The 23,032-nt window shown below is 40.4% G+C and overlaps 2 protein-coding genes and 1 pseudogene across 2 annotated transcripts; all 3 read right to left on the bottom strand.

Moving 5' to 3' along the window:
* Positions 1-572: 572 nt before the first annotated feature.
* LOC120789828 lies at positions 573-3,567 on the bottom strand (annotated as a pseudogene).
* adpgk2 (ADP-dependent glucokinase 2) lies at positions 2,643-12,705 on the bottom strand. Its single transcript, XM_040137196.1, has 7 exons — positions 12,494-12,705; positions 11,043-11,202; positions 7,750-7,940; positions 7,424-7,520; positions 7,063-7,199; positions 6,475-6,611; positions 2,643-5,943 (listed from the first exon to the last, which is right to left on the bottom strand). The coding sequence occupies exons 1-7, from the start codon at positions 12,687-12,689 to the stop codon at positions 5,377-5,379; spliced, it is 1,485 nt and encodes a 494-aa protein (XP_039993130.1). The 5' UTR covers positions 12,690-12,705; the 3' UTR covers positions 2,643-5,376.
* A 652-nt stretch (positions 12,706-13,357) lies between these two features.
* On the bottom strand, positions 13,358-22,972 carry ctsba (cathepsin Ba). Its single transcript, XM_040138539.1, is given in 12 exon segments — positions 13,358-14,867; positions 15,172-15,253; positions 15,543-15,606; positions 15,608-15,672; positions 15,918-16,031; positions 16,719-16,865; positions 16,951-17,036; positions 17,723-17,838; positions 17,992-18,106; positions 18,324-18,409; positions 18,891-19,018; positions 22,859-22,972. Coding segments are annotated over 10 exon segments (990 nt in total). The 5' UTR covers positions 19,014-19,018; positions 22,859-22,972; the 3' UTR covers positions 13,358-14,867; positions 15,172-15,179.
* Positions 22,973-23,032: the final 60 nt, after the last annotated feature.

The following is a 23,032-nucleotide window of genomic DNA, read 5'->3' as shown; positions in this document are numbered from 1 at the left end:
ACTTGTCTTCCAATTCAGATCAAATACTTTTTCATTGTCAGGGATTACGATACTCTGTACTCCTGCAAATACTATACAGAATACATGCAGCAGTAATAAAATAATATCTTTATGTGATTTAAAAGTATTGGTATAAAATCTCAAAGTTGAAAGGAATCTGATGTCTGACAGATGCAGATGATAATATAAATTCTCTGTAATAACTCTATAGAAAATATTCCTTGTTCACTGGTTATATCTGGGCCCAGTAGCAGTAGAAGATGAAGAACCAGGAACAATACCTACATGAAGTGACAAATTAAAAATGAAATCAAAAGTATTAAATGCTGAGAGCAAGAAGAAAGGAAACAACCTCAATCATGGTGAATTATGATGTGATAAAGAAGCCATGATGTGACAGCCCCGTAGTATTCGTCAAAAGAATCTAGAAGAATTCTTGAGTCAAGCAACCTGCCGCTGGGTGAAAGATACATCCCATGGATGCGCTTGGACACATATTCAGTGATGTTTCCTGGGTGTATCGGGTCTCAAAACATCATACACCCTTGCCCAGGCAACCCAGCTGGGGTTGATCAGTCCCCGACTTGCGTCCCAGCAGCAATGGACCACGGATCACCCCTCTTTATCCACAGCCGCCTGGAGGCTCTCTCTGTTGACACCGTTGCTGCCCTGATGGCTGTTCTCTTTAAGGGCCCACTCATGCCCAGCAAGGTGTAGACTCTGTAGAGAGAGTGGCCAACAAAGCCTCTGCAGCCTACTTCAACTGGGTAGCAGTGTGCTTGCCAACCCTGTCTCCAGCATTCCCCCAAGAGTGCCTGATACATGGCATGCTTTCTTTTAAATGCCTCCTTTATGTGGTCTTGACAGGGCACGGTCAATTCTATCAGGGCAAACTGTTTTGAGGCCTCTGACAAAATTACTATACCTGGTTGCAAAGATGTTACAGCGATCCGTGCTGGAAAATTGAGTTGCTTGCCTAGATCAACCATTAGTTGCCAATCCTCTGCTGTGCTCAGGATGTGCTTGAGTGTCCCTCTCCCAGAGATGAAAGGGCAGGAAGGTGTATTGTTCTTGCCCCAAAGCTGGAGGTTTGCTGGGCTGGGTAAGATGTCGTAAAAGGCTTGTATCAAAAATTTTATGCCCTGGGGCTCTGCTCGCCAGATGTCAGTTCAAGTGAGCCTTCGTTCCTTTGCACTCTCCCATCTCATCCAAGCCCCCATGCCTGCAATTTTAGTTGCTCTTATTTCATCCATTGCAGCCTTCGCTTCTTCCTGGTCAAGCAGTCGCCTCACCTTGTCCTAGACCTTATTGTATCAGTGTGTTGGAGAACTGCCCAGGCCTGCCCTTCCCATTGCTACTGCCCCCACCACTGCCTTGTGCCTCAGCCTTGCTTCTGCAGTCTCAAGCTCGCGGGCGGCACTCCATCCCCTGTCAGTGCTGGTTTCAATGCCAGCTGCAGAGACTTTGGGATCCTTGGAGTCTCTGTACTGCAACAGCGCTCTGGTCCAGGAGACCTTTAACTCCTCCATGACGCTGTTAAAAGGAAGCTACAAGATGTTATTCTTTCCGTACAGAGCTGGGCTACTTAGGCTGCATGGTAAACCGAGCCACCTGGGAAAGTATCCGCTGATTCTCCTTTCCATTGTCTCTACTGATGTGATGGCTACATTGTAAACAAGTAATGGCCAGAGAATTCGAGGCAGGATGCCATGCTGGTATATCCAGGACTTGAAGCTTCTAGGCAGTCCTGAATTGTCTATTCTGCTAAGCCAATGGTCTAGCTCCTTGATGGATGACTGGGTGGCTGCCGATTCTCTGAGGTTGTGGTCAAAGAGTTTTCCCAAACTCTTTACTGGCTTCTCAATGATAGATGGAATCTTGGTGCCATTCAGGGAAAAGTGGAACTTGTCAGAGACTCTGCCTTTCCTTGGAACAAGTGACCTGGACTTGGCAGGCTTAAAGCTCATCCTTGCCCACTTAATAAGCCTCTCCAGTCCACAGAGGATCCATCTACTGCCTGGTAAAGAGGATGTGCTCACTGTGAGGTCATCCATGTAGGCTCTGATGTGGGGCTGTCATATGCCAGACTTGGTTAAAGGGCCTCTGCACTCCACTTCTGCATCTTTTAATACCATGTTCATGGCAAGGGCGAAGAGGGTGACTGATATTGTGCACCCTATGATGATGCCCTTTTCCAGTCGGTGCCAACTTGATGTTAGTAGCCCAGAAGTGATAGTAATCTAGGATGAGGTCCTTGATTTTACTGGGAACTCACAGTTTCTATCAACTTGTGTGGTATTGACCCGTAAGCATTAGCTAGGTCTAACCTCAACACAACCAGATCTCCTTTCCCCTCAAGTGTCTCTCTGATTATCTGGGTGACTACCCCAGTATGTTCAAGGCAGCCCGGCATCCCTGGAGTCTCAGGTCTCTGCACTGAGGTTTCGATGTATTTGTTTTTTAGCAGAAAGTCTTTCAGTCACTGGGACAAGATGCTGAAGATCTTACAGCTAACTAAATCAAGAAAAACTCCCAGATATCGGCTTAAAAAATGAAGTCTGTAGCTACGATGGGTGTGAACCTGATCAATGAATGACCCCAAGTATAAAAAATAAACAAAGCAATGATTGCTTTATCAGCATAGCATTTTATCTCAGGTGCTTCTGCACTGAATAGTTAACATGCATGAAACAGTTAAACACAGCTTTGGAACATGGGTGACATGACTTCATTTAAAGCTATGAATATGATATGGTGGCAAACACAAGCAGTTCTCTATATGAGCATGAATGCATGCGAATGTTTCATTTCACAGTAAAAACATGACCCATTACTCCCTGCTTCCAATCACCATGTGAGATGAAGACATCAGAAAATAAAACATAACCCTACAGTAATAGAAAAAGTCTGTATTAAACATTCCCTTTTCACTAAATTCTAAAAGTCAAGACACAATAAGGCTCATTTACCTTCAGCATAAATCAAACAACTGCATCACATCAGTACAGTCTTGATACACAGAGAAAAGATTTAAAGGGATTCCTTTACCTTTAGATTCTCATTTTCTCTTGATCTCATACATGTTGCATTGTAACATGAATAAATTTCCACCTAACTGAAAACTGAAAGTTGTAAGAAACAAATAGAGAAATTAAATTGTGTAAGAAAGAAAAAAAACACTCCACTTGCATGTTAAGTCATAGTTGTGAGACATACTTCAATCGGAATGGAGAAAATTAGTGAAGCTGGGCCTGTGATGGAATGTTTGATTTGTATAAAGTGAGAAAAATAACAGAGTTGGCATCATTCCCATTTAAGTCCAGCTGCTTCTGTAAATACAGTTTCAAATGAAAAAGTGATTCAGATCCTGAAGAGTGAAATGGGAGTATAATGATGATGATGATGATGGTGATTTAGAGACATGGCCTAACGTTAATTTACAGATTATCTCAACAACAATCATTTTAAGAAAAACAAAATAAGAAAGTAGTGGCTTTGACACAAGAGTGCATGTGTGTAGTGACAGGGGCAGTGGGTCTGTCCACCAGTAGACCACCAACACATCATGTTGGATCTTTTTTCCAGCTGGACATTGAGGGGAGATATATCTGGTGCTAATCCTATCACAAGTGAGATGAAGACTAAATATGGAAAGTATAATTTCAGTCGAGACAACTTCTCCACAGATTAAGGGGATTCATGGTCAGTAGCACCATGGCTTCAAGTCAAGCTTACAAAGTCATGTTGCTAACCCCCTCTTTCTTAGAAAAAGATAAAACTAGAGTAAAAGATTGTGATCCACTGTATACAGCCATATTTTGTGAGAATGTGAAAACTGGCTGCCAATGACTTCCCCCTTACAGCAATGTTGTCCGGGGCAGTACACATTGGTTATTTGGTCCTTAAAGAGCCACAAACAAGAAGAAACAAGGAAGAAATATGACAAATAACAGAAAAAAGAAAAAGAAAACATGGGAGACAACAATAAGAGGGCAAAAGGGAGGGTGACACAGAAAAGGCATGGAGGTAGAGAAGAAATTTTTGACATCATATCCAACTACCAACAAGGGTCTCTTAACATAGTTTTTGCATTATTGCACTGAAGCTGACACAGAGAGGAATGACAATCCTAAAACAAATCAAATTCACCCAAACAAGTATGCACATTTTTCACATATATTGGGAAGAACATGAGGTGATCACCTCACCAGCTTTCTACTTTTAATCTTTTTTTGCCTTTGAGAATGAGACACGAGAGGGAAGAGGCAGGAAACAGCCTCCTCATTGAAATGCTTCAGATGAGACAAATTAAAAACTGTCAGGTTGTTAAGTTTTCAGCCTTAGACTAGCTTTTCTGACACTGCAAGTCAGGTGAGGTCAAAGGCTTGTTTAGTGGTTGGACTTGTAGATTTTAAGTAGGTGAAAACACCTAATAAACAGGAAACCAAAGATAAAGCTATTCCAGGAATTACACAACTCTGGATGAGTCTGCTGCATAGTAGAGCCACAGGTTTAAATTACACAAAGAGAGTTTATCTTAGAGCAGAAGTTGTGCAGTCCTGCACTCTTCTGCCCAGTGAACATAGCAGATGATGCATTCAAAGTCTTGATACGCAATTCAAAAACACAATGCCACAAGCTACCCAGTGTGGCTGTATAAAAACAACCCGGTGTCTGTGTGACTTTATCCAAACCTCATCCCCCTTTATCTCATCCTGACTGAAGTCCAAGTCTTGTAAGGCCTTGGAGAAGTAGAGGAGGGCAGGTTATTTACATCACTAGAGTCAGATGATGGGCTACAATGACTTGACAAAGACATTGGGTATGTGACAATACAGGGTAGTGTATGCTCCAAGTTCTGGTTCTTAATAATCAAATGAACTGGATACCTGTGGGTTTTGCACTCAGGCAAAGTCATTACATATACCTATTAATATATGTATAAGTCACAGCCCAATGTACATACACATATAAACACACCAACTGAAGTGGGCCCTTAACTGAGTGTTAACTGAAGGAAGTCTGGTTAATATAGACTTTACTCAGTTTACAAAACTTTTACTGAGTTTATTTTTTTTCTTCATCCCCTTCAAAAATCAATACTTAGCCCATACAATAAAATATGGTGGATTAGATGAATAATAACCACTGTACCCAATCATCTGACTCCTATGAGTGATGACAATCAGTTTTCCTTTTGGTCCAACTGGGCCATGAGCTGCAAATGAGATAGCATTAGCCTAACACCGTTCAAAATCAGTGCTTTGGTTTGCCACAACGGCTATTTTGCGTCACATATTAATCAAGTTCCCAGAGTCACGTAGTCGCCAACATCTACTTAGCACTACACACAGATAGACCATTTAGTGTCCATGTCTAGATCTGCAGCACAAGGCCAGCAGCTGAGATGTTGTCCCCTCCACCTGCAGTTTGGTAAACCTCAGTGCACACCAGCACAGGTGCCACACAGATCTCATAATCCTCCTCATCCCAGCAGCTGACCGGCTTGCTCTCCTGCAGAGGGATACGCTGGCTTCCCTCTCGTCGGCTAACAGAGAATGAGTCATCCATGATGAGCCTCGCCTTGCTGGGGTCAATGTCATTAGAGCCACAGACATGGCGGTTAGCTGTGAGAGAGGCTTTGGCTGTGGCTGACATGGTGTTCTTCCACTGAGAACCATGGGTCACGATCATGGCCTGAAAGGCCAACGTGTGTACATGGAGCCGGGTCAGCGGCTTACCCATAGCAATGTTTGTGTCTCTTTCTGCACTGGCGTCATTGGTATCCTTGTAGCGCTGGTTCAGAATGCGATAGACCTCCCTCATCTGGTCGAGGACAGTAGCTACACGAGGGTTTGGGTCTGACAACACTGTGATGTTGGAGCCTTTCAGCAGGCTGAGCAGGTTGGGAAGCTCCTGTTCATTCATCCCCAAAGAGTCCGCCTGTAAGCAGCAACAGGATTAGTGATTAAACTAAGGACCTAAACTTCACTTTACTGTGGATCTTGGGAGGTTGAAAAAAAACCAAAAAAAAAAAACACACACACGCACACCTAGGAAAGTGCAGCATGTCTTTATCCTGTATCAGAATAAATGACACACACACACAACAGATATTTTAGCTAACATAAAACACTAGCCTAGTAGCATGGCTTTTAGGGCTTGTGTCACTCAAGACATATGAGAAACAACTAACCTCTACACACACACGCATGCACGCACGCACGCACGCACACTAGGTAATACAGTGCATTCAAAAAGTATTCAGACCCCAAGAAGGCAAATATAGTTTCTGTTGAGTCACAACTATTTTATATAATAATGTATTCAGCAAATTTAACTAAGCAAATCTAGTCTCAAACTTCCCAGTACTGACTGCCATTTATTTTCTCATAACCCCTCTAGTCTCTTTGCATTCTGAGTGATGTGTGTGGATTAATGTGATGATTAGTTTAATTGTTCAGTCATACATACATGTGGAATGACATAGTGAAGCAGGTCTTCCATTATACTTTCTTCTACAAAACTGGCCATCTCAAAATGGATGCCAATCTGAGGAGAGGAGGAGGACAGCAGTTTGGCCAGGCGGGTGAGAAGGGCATCCCGCTCACCTTGAATGATGAAAGGAATAGACAGAAGATTAGAGAAGAAATTAAGACAAAAAAGGAGTAAAGGAAACAAAGAGGACAAAGTGGAGTAATAAATATCACTATCAGCAAAGGCCTACTCTGCAGAGGATTCTAGAGGGAATGGTGCTAATCTCCGTCAAACTCTTTTTCCTCTCTGCATAAAATTAACAATTTACAAATAACAAGACCTTTAAGTGTAACTCAGAACAGATGAGTCCCTTTAAGGTAAAGTTATCACTCATAATTGCACCAAAGGTTAGATTACATCAACGCACATCCACAGATCTTCTCAGCAAAGTGATGCAAGGTTAATTGAGAATCTCTGAGTGCTTATTAGTATCCCATATCAACCGTGCGACACAAAACAGCAGACTCTAATATTACATTTTCCACATCAGCAACAAATAAAAGGCTGTCACCAGTTTCCTCTTACCTGAGTGGAAGGGGAAGTTATCCATCATTTGCAGTCCGCCCACCACCAGCAGATCTGGTTTGAAGTCTTCGAGTTTCTCAGCAAACTCCTCCATGGAGTCCAGGTAAGGGTTATGATCATCACTGTGGATGATATATCTACAGAGCACAAACACAAGCAACGCCAAGCACAGTCAGCTTCAAATACCTTAGAGCCTTAAATTTATACAAACAGTATGTACGTACACACATGCATCACTTAGCCTTTTACTTCACTGAATCCAACTTATTCACCATCATGGTGAAAAATGTCAAATATGAACAAAGTTTACCTTCTACGATCCCTCAAGATCCCCCAAACAGCCACCAAATGCTCAACATACCTGTTAGCTCTACGTGAGGTATAGTGCCCCCAGCAAGCTCCAGATGGATACTCTAGGATCAGATGAATGTCTGGCTCTTCTACAATGTTACCTGCCACTGAAAAGAAAGGGGTAGGTATGGTAGAGGTAATGGAAGTGGAGATGACAGGAGTGAGAAACAGAAAATAGAGAGGGCAGAGGAAGTAGAAAAATTAAGAAGAAGAATAGGAGGCAGTGCAAAAGGAATGGCGAGAGGAATTCAGGGATGCAGGAAAATGATTGTGGGAGGTAAATATAAGGAGAGTGAAATGTAATAAGGGTCTCCCAGTGTTAATTTGTGTGTGTACCTGTGATGTGCTGGGACAAGACATCAGTAAAGTCAGGGCTGAAGCTTCCCCCAAGCAACACATCACATCCCTCAGTTGCCATGCGACCAGCCATTACCGGAGCATTGCCGCCTACTGACCATCTGTTCCCAGGTAGGTCACGGGACGCCTCGACTAGCTCACTAAAGAGGGTGTCATTTAGCATAAAACGCCTGCAACGCAAAGAAGTTAAAAAATGGTGAAACAATGTTAAAATTGAAAGACCAGAACCAGAAAGCAGCAACATTCTTTTTTTAACTTATTATTTCCTCTTTCCTAACTGTGTGTTGTGCAATTGTAACAAAGCAATTTTCCTTTAGGGATCATTAGAGTATTTCTGATTCTGATTTTTTTGGCTTATTGGAAAACACAACAATTAAGTGCTGTACTACTGAAACAGTTTTTCTTACAGTAACAAGACAGACTTGTTTTATGCCATGAAACTCCACTGAAAGCTAAAGATACTGACATGTCTAAGGTTAATGGCAAAATACACATGTCAAGTATATCAAGAATAACAAAGTTTCAGAGAAAAGAAAAAGGAGGCAAGAACAAAAATAGATTTGAAACAAAACCATCAAGATGTGATTGTAGTGTAGCGTTTCAGCTTTAATTCCAGGGGTTTAAGAATGTTTAGGAATTACAGCCATTTTTATACACAGTCCCTCATTTCCAAAGCCCAAAAGTAATTGGACAAACCAACATAATTATAAATATAAGGATTATTTTTAATATTTGGATGAAAATCCTTTGCAGTCAATGCCTGCCAGAAGTCTGAAGGCCATGGACCTCACAAATGCTGAGTTTCCTCCCTTGAGATACTTGGCCAGGCTTTTACTGCAGCTGCCTTCAGTTGCTGCTTGTTCGTGGGTCTTTCTGCCCTCAGTTTTGTCTTCAGGTTCAGTGAAAAGCATACTCAGTTGGGTTGAGGTCAGGTGACTGACTTTGAAGAATATTGATTTTTTTTTGGCTTTTACAAGCTCTTGGGTTGCTTTCGCAGTAAGTTTTGGGTCGTTATCCATCTGTAATGTGAAGAACCATCCAATCAGTTTTGCTCCATTTGGCTCAAACTGAGCAGATAGTTTAGCCCTGTACACTTCAGAATTCATCCTGCTACTTCTATCAGCAGTCAAATCATCAATAAACACCAGTGACCCGGTTCCATTGACAGCCATTAATGCCCATGCCTTAACACTGCCTCCACCGTTCTGACAGATGATGTGGGACACTTTGGATCATGAACCGTTCCTTTCCTTCTCCATACTCTTCTCTTCACATCATTCTGGTATAAGTTATTCTTGGTTTCTGTCCAAAGAACCTTGTTCCAGAGCTGGGCAGGCTTCTTTAGATGTTTTCTAGCAAGGTCTAATCTGTCCTTTCTGTTCTTGAGCATTACCAGTGGTTTGCACCTTGTGGTAAACCCTCTGTATTTACATTCATAAATGCTTCTCTTGATTATAGGCTTTGACAATGATACACCTACCTCCTCCAATGTGTTCTTGACCTGGCCAGATGTTGTGAAGGGGTTTCCTTCACCAAGGAAAGAATTCTGTAATCATCCACTTTAGTTGTCCTCCGTGGTCTTCCAGGCCTTTTGGTGTCGTTGAGCTCACCATTCCTTCTTTTAGGGAATGAACCAAATTGTTGATTTGGCCCCTCCTAAAGTTTCTGCCATCTGTCTGATAGGTTTGTTTTGCTGTTTCAGCCTAATAATGACCTCCTTCATTTGCATTGACACCTCTTTGGACCACATATTGAGAGTTCCCATGAACAGCTTCCAATTGCAAATTCAACACTTGGAATCAAATCCAGACCTTTTATCTGCTTCATTTGTCATGAAATAATGAGGGAACAGGCCACACCTGGCCAAGAAACTGATCAATTGTCCAATTACTTATGAACCTCAGAAAATGAGGGAGTATTTATAAAAATGGCTGTAATTCCTAAACATTTAATGAGATAGTTTTGATAAACCCCATGAATTAAAGCTGAAAGTCTATGCTTCAATCACATCTTGATGGCTTCGTTTAAAATCCATTTTGGTGGTGTAAAGAGGCCAAATTACAAAACCTGTCACTGTCCAAATACTTATGTACCTAACTGTATCTGAAGGAATTTAAAAAAAGGTAAAATAAAAAGGTATAATGTGTATTTTATCATAATTAGATGAATAATATGAATTCATAATTATGAATTCTTGAGTTATGGCCAAAAATGTGTTTTGTGAGGTCACAGTGACCTTGACCTTTGACAACTACATTCTAATCAATTTATCCTCGAGTCAAAGCGAACGTCTTGTGTCCTCAAAGTGTTCCTGAGATATTGTGTTCACAAGAATGGGACAGACGACCAGAGAGGCAACCCGAAAACACCTTGCTATGAAAATAAAACTGACTTTGTCTTAAGTGCTTCAAAATTGTGGACTCCTTTAACGGACATCAAGTATTTATAATCCCAAATTCCATAAGAAACCAAGCAAGAAAGAGGCAAGAGAAATAACTGTAAATGCTGAAAAAGATCTGGTTTCTATGGCTAATAGAGGTTTTTCAACAAAATTACTCATTCTTATTCACTGTCTCACACATGCCCTAGCCCTTTCTGACCATGATGATTTTGTAAGCTTGTTGCCTTTAGGTGTTAGTTCCAGACAATGAACAAGGACTCACAGGCGCCAGATAAGGAGCAGTCACGAGTAACAGAAAAGAGAGGGGAGATGAGTTCAAATGCATGAATACCTACTACTAAGAATAACTGCAATTCACTGACAACCATCAACAAAGCAACAAAGAGAGAAAAACACACAAAAAACTGACAAAAGCGAGCAATTTAAGACTCATAACTTTTACTTGGCCAGTCTATTTTGTGTGAAAAATAGATGGACAAATGAAAGAAGATTATATTTATTCGTATGTATGCACCTTACAAAAACCCCTACACCTTCATGGTGGAATGTGAGTGTGTTTGTGAAAGAGCATGAGAGAGAGAGAGAGGAGCAGTAAATCTACTTCACACTCCCCCTTTTTCTTATTAAATCATACACACACACTTTGCAAAACCTTGCCTATAAACAGGAAAACTCAGCTAACCAGTACTAGCAGAGAGAAGACTAAAGTATTCAAATATTTGAGAAAGCACATGTCCCTAAGCACATGTACTGTATTTATCTTACTGTGAGTTTAGGATTAGTTACCTGAACTACTCTACAAAAATTTAATGGACAGCTCTTATTCACACAAACACACACACACACACACACACACACACACACCACTTACTCTGCAGCAGCACCCGGTGCAAAGAAGTAGGCAAAGCTCTGAGCCAACTGTTCAGCGTTTTCTATGTAGTCGTGATGCAGTGGCTGGTCTGTGGGATGGAGGCCGATCTTATTCAGCAATGATACCCCGTCCACTATGAGGTCAACGCAACCTCCAAAACCTGTAGATGAAAGAGAGGGGCAGAGAGAGAAACGTGCATTAAAACCAGTAGGTATACAACTAAACATCTTGGGCCCACATGAGGGGGAAGATAAACAGATGGCCTGAAGGGAAAAAGGGACAGGGAGAAGATTACGAATCACACAGGCAACCTGCTAGAGAAGCCATAATGCAAAAGGTTGGAGTAGATCTCATACTGGAATTAGTTTTGAATATTTGACTAAGTCTGACTGTAGTCTAACTTCAAGCTGTTTAATTGCTTTCTTTGCTCTTAGCCAGCCACCTAAGAGTTTTCGTCTTACAGTTTTCTATAATTAAAAGCTAAAATTACCTGTGTATATTTGTTCTCATGTGGTCAGCACCAGTGTTGCATTTTATTGTGCTTGGCATTGTGTTGTAGTGCTTAACTCCATTGCACCACCTGACACACCTAATAGCAATATAAAAGGATTAGATGAAAATATCTGTTATATTATGTGACCAGGCTCATATATCATGTTATTATATCTGAGTAACTACAGTGTAACAGGTCTGCCTGCGTGGCTGAGCCTGTTGTTGAAACGGGTAAAGGTTGGACAGATATGGTGACCACTTCTGTTGTGTGTTTGTATCAAGGTTCAAAGGACAAGATTTTAGAATAGGATCATGACATACAAAACACAGGTTGGTCGCACTAATGACCATGTTTGCTGAAACCTCAAACATTGGCACCACCTCGCCCACACTTCCAAGCACTTTTCTCGTCCCTCATCAGTTCAAAAATGATGAGTCCATTTGGTTGAGGATGTCCTCTCAGGACAAAATGCTGATCTGGGCTGAGATCTGGTGACTGTGCAGATCTCTCGTGGTCACACCTCGTCTTCTCCTTCATCAAACTACTCTCCACCGTATGGGGTCTGGCACGAAAATATTTACCTTAGTTTATATCTCCTTGCTCATTATTGGTCAGTCATTTGCCGCCAAACGTGCTCCAGATAATTTGCGCACTAATTATACGAATCATGTAGCTAATTTAGCCAAGTTACTGGCAGTTCACATTAAATAAAGCTTTCCCTGCACTCTATATAACTTTCAACAGCCCACCTAATTTTTAGGTTACCGTTACAACATAACGTTACGTTAATTTCAAGTTAAAATGTGCAGGGTTGAGAATCAACTTTTAATTTCCTGCTTCTACATCAGCTATTGTGAATGCTTTTCATTTCGAGACTAATCGATAATCAAACCAGACTCTCTACGAGCCCCTGGAATCGGCTTAGGCTAGCTTAGGTTAGCTAGCTCCCATCACTTACCGACAGCAACTCTCGGTCTGGCGACGTTATTCATCCCGACTTTCCGTTCAGCCCTGAGCAGAGAGGACAAGACCGTGTCCAACCGGTCGTCCAGCACTTCATTTTGGGGTGACCGGAACCAGACGGCCAAAAGAACAACAATCAAGGACACGACGGGCCCATATTTCATCCACGAAACCCTGCCTCCCCCCTCCATCGCTCGCTCGCAGGCTGGCTACGGTGGCTCACTCCGTACAAACACTTTCTAAAGAGCCGAGCATTGGGGTGTCTGTTTGTTTTGGGAAGGGGATTGTCCCGGTTGTCCCGTAACTGGACGGATACTGAGCAGAATCCTGGATTTCAGCTATTGATGTAGAAACACCACCACTGTGTCTCGTAAACAACTAACGTCTATATATTTTCGCAGATGAGGCTTCTCTCACCTCTCTTTTTTTGGTAATTGAAGCGCTGTTGTCTGGGTTGTATAACGGGCGGACGCCGGGGTCCGAAACGAGCAACTTTCTTTATTCTAATACGAAGGGGGAGTGTTTGTTTTTGCTGACAACAAGGCGGAAGTGGCAACGCTTAGAGCACTTATTCTGATCCTTTCCAACATTTTAACCTCTAGAAGTGTTTTTGAATCTTAGCTTTGTTTCCCATCATCAGTATCGTTTATCCAGAAAGTAGAAGCAATGTTTCTAGCTTGTCTTGCTCACATACAGCCAGTGGTGAAAAGTTACAAAGTACATTAACTCGATTAATGTACTTAAGTATAATTTGAGGTACTTGTGCTTTACTTGAGTTTTTCCATTACCTGCCACTGTATACTTCTACTCCACTAAAGTTCATGGGCAAATATATACTTTTTCCTCCTACACTGGATTTGATAACTTTATTTACAAGTTACTTTTCAGATTCAGTTTAATAATACAAAATATAACTGACACATTAATTATGATGTATTATTAATTAAAATAAGACTTTGATCATCAGGGAAAATTCACAAGCTACCTGGCAGTAGATAATGTAATTAATATTAGCCCCTATTTAGCAGCTTCCACATTAAAGTGATGTACACATTGATGCATCAATAATTATAATCCAGTTATACAATATACATTAAGTAATTGCCTTTTTCGGAGCAAAGCATATTGATGCCCATACTTTTGTACTTTTCCTTTAAAATTTTGTATGGCTTTTACTTGTAACAGAGCATTGCTATACACTTGTATTGCTACTTTTACCTCAGCAAAAAAGAGGTGAGTACTCCTTCAACCACTGCATATAGCAAACAATTTGCTAACTTTGCTCTATGATGAATGTTTGTCACAAAATACCATCCATGTACTGTGAGTCAAAGTCTCGGTTTGTTGCCCAGTTTGGATGAAAAATTTAAATACAACAGAAACCAACAAAGTTTATCAACTACCATCAGAATAGTTTTGACTCACATCTACTCATTTATCACATCTTGACCCACGTTTTCTTGCTGAGGCAATCCCATCAGTTGTGAGAGGCTTCACATCTGCCAGATAAAATGCTACATAACTGATGCCGGCATGCACATTTGAGAGTAATAACCCAATATTAGGAACCAAAGAAGGTTTATTTAATTAAAAACATAACTAACTTGCCAACATATTTGATTAATACAGGCAGTCAATAGAGACAGCCCCATCTCATTTCCAACCATATTTAAAAAAAAAAAAAAAAAAAAAAAAAAAGTTGAATTCTTCATTTGACAATAAAGTTTAAAAACATTACCAGGCACCCATTACAAGGAGGACAATCAGACATATAGTAGCATTTGCAATGAGATTAAAATAATTAAAATTTAAAAAAAGGCCTTCAAAACGAAAGCCGTGATTATTTAAAATTAGACACGTTCAAACAAACCTACCTCTCTCTGTATTGTGCTAAAAAGGCCAATATTTTTTTTTACCAGTGCAGAAAAAAAAAAAAAAGAAAAAAAAAAAAAAAAAAAAGGTGAGGGAGACACATTCAGTCATTTCTACAACAGTGACAGTCTGCTTCAAATCACCCGAGATGAAATTAAAAACACAGGCATTTCTTAAAAATACATTTTCTTCTCGTGTGACTTTTTGATTGATCTTGATTTAAGAGGTAAGAGATAAAAAGGAACAAGACCTTACAACAGCTCATTCACAAAAAACACCTTAAATTCAACAATGGTGATTTGTGCTGAGGCACATAGTTGCTGTCATACCCCATCTGCTAATCAGCCTACATGAAATGAAGGTTGCTCTTGAGTCTGCTGTAGAAAGAAAACCACATGCCATGTGTGAAAGGTCATATGTGGGCTTTGAACGTAACTACTAAAAGCAGGAGTGTGTCGCCCTCTAGTGATGAAGGAATGGCCTCTGCAGTTTAAAACCTGCAAGACAAAAACAGAGTCAGTGAGGCATGGACTTCAGGCTACATTCATAATGCTAAATGTTTGCTGAGGATTTCACAAAGAACATCCAACAGGCTCCCAGACTTCAAATAGGAGTTACTGGAGTGGAAAAGGGTCAGCAGTCAATTTAGACCAGTGAGGCTTGTGCACAAATACAAATCCATGCATTAATGTCTGGTTTATGAGATTACATTAGGGAGATTGCACTTTATAGGCACACAGTAAACAAAAGGTTTGTTTGAGGCTATACTTTATATTGCCATTTCTTGTTTTGTTGCCTTACCTTAGGTTTTATTTGGGAATGCCGGCCACAATCTCAGACTCAATACCACAGTGATCCGATCCACGCAGGATTTTAAAGAATCCTGTAGACCAGAGACAAGAAACAGACAATAGGACTGTTTACACATAAATTATTTCAGTTTTACCTTTGAAACACTGAATAGCTTTGGCCCAACACCAACAACTGTGTGTTTGTAAGTACAAAATATCTTCATGTGTGAGAGAAGAATGGTATGTTCATTTGTGTCTCATATTAAGAACAGCTGCTAGGTATATACACAGTACAACAAGTCTTACATAGCAAAGACTGATAGAATTGCTGATTCACTGGTATTTAACCTGTTGCAGAAAAGTTTTCATGTCTCTGCTCACCATTATCACCCCAGTCAGTGTTCCAGGAGTTGGCACAGAGCCAGTAGTAGGGCACCCCCTCCCCCAGCCCCCCAGCCTGATGATGCGTGGCCACCCAAAGCAGACCCAGACACATGCTTATACACACCTGGAGACATGAAGAAAAAAAAAAAAAAAAAAAAAAACAAGAAAACAAAAAAACAAGGGGGTCAGAAAGAGTTTGAGTTCAAGTTTGAGAGAATGTCAGAAACAGCATTTTACAGATTCACTGAGCAAAATCTGCAATCAGCGTTTACCCTACACTTTACAGGCTGTGATTCTACAGTATTTAGTAGTATATTTATTTAGTTATTTATTTATACTTTGTCTGAAGGACAAGCATGCATGCTCTCTTGACGTTGTAAAAAAAAAAGTCTTCATAGACGATGAAGGCTCCCTCTACTGGGCCATTCTTATAAATCTCATACTGAATCTGCTCCTCATTTGCCTCCACGCTGTAAGACGTTTTACCTGCAACACACTTAAAATTACAATCCCGTGATGTGTGTGTGTGTGTGTGTGTGTGTGCGCGTGTGTTCACCATCATTAGGGTTAGGCTCATGTTAGGAAATACAACAGTTTCTCTTTATCAAATATCTTATAAATACTATATATGTGCGAGACAAGTCAGTGTAAATGTATGCCAGTTAGTGATAGATTAATGATGCTGTAACTGCTAATACCATATCATCATTAATAACAACAATTAATTATAACAACAACAACAACAACTATTAGTAATAACAACTTAATACAATGAGTAACCTGAATTTCTAATGAACTTTACAAAAACATTTAAGAATGTATGCATACATATTTCAAGATAATAAATCATACTTTTGAGTCTGTTTACTATTCAAATACTTACCATTTTGTTTCCCATACTGCATTTATAAACAGATTCAGAGCAACAGTGAATCACATCCCAGCAGTCCAACCAACCAACCAACCAACCGACAATATAATATAATAAAAAACAAAAACATAGGGCAGGAACTAAATACAGTTTAAATGTTACATTTCATTTCTACTTTTAATCGAGTATATACTGGTGAGTATGCAAAGGCACACGGTTAATGTTAGCATGCTTAAACCTAAAAATCTCTCATGCCTCCCATATTTATGGTGATCAAAATGTTTTCCTTCTTCTTCTCTTACCATAATGCTTGTCCTCTTTGTAGCTTGGCGTGTATCCAGGATCACACTTGAGGATGCACTTCGGTGTGTCTCCACCCTCTCCAGTGCAGGGAGGTCTGGTACCATTCACATGGTGCTCACAGGGGGGGATGGTGTAGGGCCGGCAACCTGTTGACATAATGATGGAGTCAGAGTTGTAGACACCACACATACATGTCTCCCACTGTAAGAGCCTCAAAGATACAAAACTCACCGATGTGGGAGTCAAAGAGACCTCCAGAGACCAGTCCCTCTTTGGTCCAGAAGTCCCAGGCAGACGAGGGGTACCCACCATTACATCTAAAATGAGTGGAACATAAAAAACAAAACCATGAATTCCAACTTTTTCCACCTTAACTGACAACCAATAAGCACTCTCTGCTTCCACTTCCAAATGTGGACACTGTACAATATTAGGGCTGCACCAATTCAACGTTTTCCTCTCCCAGTAAGTCTCATTACTGCATGACAACATCACAATGATAATATTACTATTCATTAATAGTGTTCTCTTTTCCCGAATGTAAAATCTTTATACCTCTGTGGGGAACTCACTTTTTATTTAACGTTACACTGAGCCTAGAGATTGCGCTTGCCCTAAAAATTGTGTCAACGACCCCTTGTGAATTAATGACTAAAACTGAATTTTATAAATTACATTGATAAAGAAACTGTATTTCAGATGGATTAGTTATGTCATGGCTGATACACAGGCTGCTTAATAAGATCAGTTTTAACACAGATACTAATCCTGTTTATGGGATTGGTCCATTCCTATACAATGTCAAGACTTCCATCTACATATCAGATGATTCACTGGTGAACCTGTATTGAGCAAGTTCATTCTTTCTACACATCAAAAAACAGATAATTCACATTTCAAACAGTATACTTTGCTTTTGAGATCTGGATTATGGTCCTCCTACAGTAGGTCAGAGTTTAACACAACAAAGTAGTGAAACTGTTCACGGATCCCTGTGCCTTACCCCATGCCACAGGTGTCACAACAGGTCAGCAGATCCTCGGCGGATATCTCCACACTGACCATGCTATTGCTGTGGATACACACACGGTCGGAGATAGCCTCTGCAGCACCAAACGCCTGTGGGCAGAAGAACCAAGACATGTCACAAAACGAAATATAACCCCTTAACAGGGAAGCAGTCTAGATGTGAATAAATGACAATAAAGTGAGTTTACACTCAACAGTAGGATGAAAATTAAAGTACATATGCGTTGTTTTTTTTCTGCTCACCCAACAGGATCCACAGGAGCCCTGGTCTCTGATCTCCTTCAGAGTGGGACAGTTGGGCCACTGCTCTCTGGAGTCAAATTCTTTCGGCAGCTTCAGGTCTCCGGCATACTGAACCCTGTGTAAAGGAAAACAACGTTGTAGAGTTAAGTATTACTGTGTGCTACTACTGTAAAACATACAACTACAATGTCTTTCTCAGTGACACTGCAACCACTGTGTACAACACAGCAAATACTAACTCTCACTGATATGTGAGTGGAAAGGAATACGAAACCTAAGTCGATCTTATGTATTTCACATTCAGCAACAGACTGTTTATATATGAGACTCACATGATTGGCAGTTTAGGTCCCTTCAGCATCGTACCACAGAGTTTCTGGACATAACTGTAGTCAACATTATGGAAGTTGTGACCAGCCTGGAGGAGAGAAGGGAGATTTAGTCAAATAGAACTGCTTATACCCACGAGAGGAGTCAGAGGTAAAAAGAAAAGAATTATTAGAATTACCACCTTGCTGTTATACGCCTCGCCAACCAGTCAAGTTGCACTCTACATCCATGTCTGTCCAGAACGGTATAACACATGTAGCGAAAATTTAATAAAAAGATACTAAGTGTATTTTATTATATTTAGCATATGAATTCTTGAGTTATGGCCAAAAATGTGTTTTGTGAGGTCACAGTGACCTTTGAACTTTGACCACCAAAATCTAATTAGTTCATCCTTGAGTCCAAGTGAATGTTTCTGCCAAATTTGAAGAATTTCCCTCCCGGTGTCCCAGAGATATCGTGTTCATGAGAATGGGACATTCGGATGTACGGATTATAAGGACAACTCGGAAACATAATGCTCCGGCCACTTGTCGCCAGCGCGGAGGCATAAAAACAAACAAACTCACCTTCCATGTAGTGTTGATCTTATTGATGTAGTTGACCATCTCATTGGACAGTGGTTGGAGATGAGGTCTGGCCAGGCTCAGCGACGAGCTGGCAGCCAATAGCATGAGGGCTATGTGCCACATTTTGCCTGAAAGACCCAAAATGAAGACATGAGTAAAATCGGTTATTCACATTACACCAGCTATGAGCTATAGTGACTTAATTTCATTAATTCTGATTTTTTTTTTTTTTTAATTAATTAAAAAAATAAAAATAAAAAAATAAAAATCACAAAACCTGGTCACGAATGACCAAACCCTACTTCTAACAAACACAGACTCCACTAAAAATTCCAGGCGAGATGAGTATTTTCATCAGCTTTCAGGCTGGAAGGCTGAAGGGATTACAATGTCTCAAAAAGAAAGCTACAAGACAAAATGTGCAGTACTTAACCCCAAAAGACTGTAAATACAACACTCTAGGGTGGAAAGCGTACTGAAAATACTTTAAAAAAAAAAATAACTATATCTATCTATCTATCTATCTATAAATCTATCTATAAATCTATCTCTATAAGTAAGCAAAGTAAGTAAGTGGGGAATTTTATGAAAATTCAGACTTAAACTCAACTGTAAAGAAAAACTCACATTTCTAGCCAATACAAGCGTGAGAAAATGTAATGTTATGCTTGAGCACATGTTCTTCCCCTCTTATATACACTCCTGAAACTAGACCAATAAAGTTCACAGCTGAGTAGAGATTGTCACCACAGTTACAGATACAAGTGGAACATGCCTACACAGTTTAAAAAACACAGAGCAGGAAAAAAACCCTCTTATCCTCAGTCATGCTAGTCAGAGTCCCTTCAGGTGGTTGAACAGACTGCGTCAGCACACGTACAATGAGCAGTTCACTGAGCTCAACTAATTCACTAGATTTAAATCTACACGCCAGCACAAGAAACAGACTTCTGGATTACAATTTGTAGTGTATTTCCTTTTGATCAGACCTTTTTGATCAGTTTTGTTCACTTAACTGTAATAAGGCTGGGTTTCAGCTCCGTTTTAAAAAGCACAAGGAAAACTAGCTCCTCATATAGCAGAAAAATGTCACCCACAATTCAATACATAGTAAAGACCACATTATCAGAGGTGAGATGCACCAGTGAGAGTTGAGATCAGTTCCATTAGACATCATACTCCAGCCTGTTACTCTGAAGGATGGAGGGTGCTCAAGATAAGCAGGGTGCTCCAGGTCCAGCAAAAAAAAAAAAAAAAAAAAAATCAACACCAGTGCAGACACCATGCTTCTGTATAAACACACTGGGAAGAACTAACACGCAACTTCAAACCCCGACAACCCTGATAGAGGGACCACGGATGATGATGTTGGCCAATCTGCACTCTATCATATGGATTTTCTTAAGAACAAGAGCCAGTCTTGTTAGGCACCTGTAAAATCAGCACACCTGTTTGGGCATGCTCCTATTCCGAAACAAAGCAGAGGAGAAGAAGAAGTTCTGTCTGAGAAAATAAAAACTCCAGTTCCATCGGTTCGATATCACATGACTGAGGCCATTGAATATCATGAGGAAAAAAGTATACAGAGGGAAGTGAGAACATAAAATTCCACTTTACAGAAAAACATCTGATCTCTAAAATCCCACTGAAGTACCACTTGCCATACTGCAATCACCCACCATGACATCTCCAAAATCTCAAGCAGGCTCTTGTAAGTGCTCAACCGTCTTTAATACCACAGACAATCCATAATATATCATATTCTGTGTAATCTAATAAAAATGGTCAGCTGTGACTTTTTTGGCTGGGCATTGGAAGTTTATTTATAACAACTAGGTTATGGTTACAAGTTGGCTGGAGACAGGCTTCAGCGAGTTCTCCAGCTGTTGGAGTGAAGGGGTCATTTTTTATTCGAGTGTATGTGCTGTTTATGCAGTATATATGACTTCTGTGGCTATAAATTGTCTATAAACTGTACAAGCTATTAACTGTGTGCAATCTCAAAAAAAAAAAAATACAGTGGACAAACCCTGACTAACAAATTACATTAGGGTCACAAGAAGGACAAGTATGAAAGACACCATGGTTTTCTTTGTTCAGTTTTTGGAGAAGTGGTTCAACCAAAAAAATCCACCTTGTAGGCTGAAACAATGATGAGGACATGATTTGAGGAATTTAACCATCCACCTGCTGTTCAGCACTGCTGTCTGTCCTCAAGACATCGGTCTCATGTCAATTACTTTCAACACAGCTGTCATACAAAGACTCACACAGGCTATGTTAACTTGCTGAGTCATAGTGGAGGGCTGTGAGGCCCTCCTCCGGCAGTGCCTTTACGTCTCCAAAATGTCACGTTTTCCGATAAGAAATATCAGCCCCGCTATTAGATTGATGATGATTTATTTATGATTTTAACCAGCAGATTTTTAAAGAGCTTCAAAGATCCAAGGGGTCGTGGAATTTTCTCAGTTTGGGAGGTTTCAGATCAAGTCAGAAACAGGTGAGTCAGCGCCAAAGCCACAGAGAGAAGACCTTCAAGTCCCTGGACAACTCCTTTCTAAGTAGAACTAATGTCTTCACATGTCAGCTCCCAAAGAGCTGACTTCAGCTGGCGGAAACCTTGTTTCTTCAAACACTTTGCTCAGCTATTTTATCGTCTGTGTGTGTGTATGTATGTATGTATATATATATAATTTTTTTTGTTTTTTTTTGTTAAACATCTGCTATAAACATGACACAACATATGATCAGTGTTGATAGGTTTGTCTGAAGAGGCTTTAAAGTCAAGTTTTGATGTCCAAACTACAGGAATCATGTTTAAAAAAAAAAAATTAAAATATAAAAAGAAATACTATACTACAGGTGGGATAAGGCATATAGTCCTCATGCTCTACAGTTCCTCTTTGTGCCTCCAGTACAAACACCTGGAAAGAGTGCAAAGACACTTTACAGGTCTGAATCTCCCATCTGTATATGCTCACATATGAAAAGTGACACACAAATATCTTTCATGTCGCCTGCACAAAAATCAACAAGGCGACAACTGATAAGTCTGTAATTGTACACCACAAATCTGTCGGGTTCGTTCTCTCTACTTATAGATAAGACTTATTTCCTCTTTCCTTGTCGCAGTGCTGTGAGCGGGGGGGGGGGCACAGCCACATTTACACAACCATCAAAAAAAGGCCTGTTTTCCGAGTACTTGCAAATCTGAAAACTCTTTTGTTTTGTTTTTTTTCCCTCCTTTGTTTTGCACTGATGGGAGCAGTTCTGGACTGCCAACTGTGGTGTAGTTGGGTACATGGTCTTGTCATTTAAACACTAACCGAGGTCAGTTTCTTCAGGTTTTCTTCCCCTCTCCTCCAGACAGGTTTATAAGTCGGTATAACAAGTCTCAGCCCCTCTCTTTTGTCTGGTTAAACCAGAGGGCAGAATGGCTGCCTTCAATGTTTCATAAAAATCAACTTTCACTTTCCATTTCCCCGTTTTTATGCGCTAAAACTGTTCCGTATTATGTTTCATATCCATTTTCACTGTAGGTATTTAGTTCGAATCAGCTTTCATTGATCATTTTGGGTGAGTCCTAATTGTTAATGAATGAGATACACTGTCCCACCTCTGACCCATGAGGCTAAAATGCGTCAGGCAGTCACAAAACAACCCCCGTTTGACTTATGAAAACAGTTAAGGGTTAAGATGAAGACGTAGACTGCAAGCCCTCAAATACTAACCGCACACGACGTTAAACGTGTTGTCTCTGCGGGTTTATGCAAAGTGTGGCAGATGTAGATAAGTGCTAATTCACCGTCTTAAAAAAAAAAAAAAAAAAAAAAAAAATCTGTAACCAACGTCTGATAACTGGGGCCTAAACAAACTGAGACCGCTTTAACGTCGAGAAACCAAACACCACCACCAACAACAACAACAACTTCGAAATAAAAAATAAATAAATAAAATCAAATACTTACTTGGAACCTTTGTTGTCGGCTGTTGGTGTGAACTTGGTTTAACCCACTCCTCTTTTTAACTAACTGCCGGTCACTGGAAAACAAGGTGTGTGCATCATTTATCCCAGAAACCACGTGAGACAGTCACATGAATGCAGCCCACGTGACGCGCAGCGAAACCCCTCACCACCACCA

The sequence above is a fragment of the Xiphias gladius genome, chromosome 1 (genome assembly GCF_016859285.1).
Source record: "Xiphias gladius isolate SHS-SW01 ecotype Sanya breed wild chromosome 1, ASM1685928v1, whole genome shotgun sequence".
Lineage (NCBI taxonomy): Eukaryota > Metazoa > Chordata > Actinopteri > Istiophoriformes > Xiphiidae > Xiphias > Xiphias gladius.
This window is presented reverse-complemented; position numbering and strand designations above follow the sequence as displayed.

What these genes read in the sequence shown, in the direction of transcription:
- adpgk2 (XM_040137196.1), bottom strand. Translation starts at nt 12,689, where the DNA reads ATGGAGGGGGGAGGCAGGGTTTCGTGGATGAAATATGGGCCCGTCGTG. An exon ending in GCACCGGGTGCTGCTGCAGA is followed by an intron (nt 7,941 to 11,042) that starts GTAAGTGGTGTG and finishes TTTGCGTTGCAG; the next exon opens with GCGTTTTATGCTAAATGACA. An exon ending in CTTGTCCCAGCACATCACAG is followed by an intron (nt 7,521 to 7,749) that starts GTACACACACAA and finishes CTTTCTTTTCAG; the next exon opens with TGGCAGGTAACATTGTAGAA.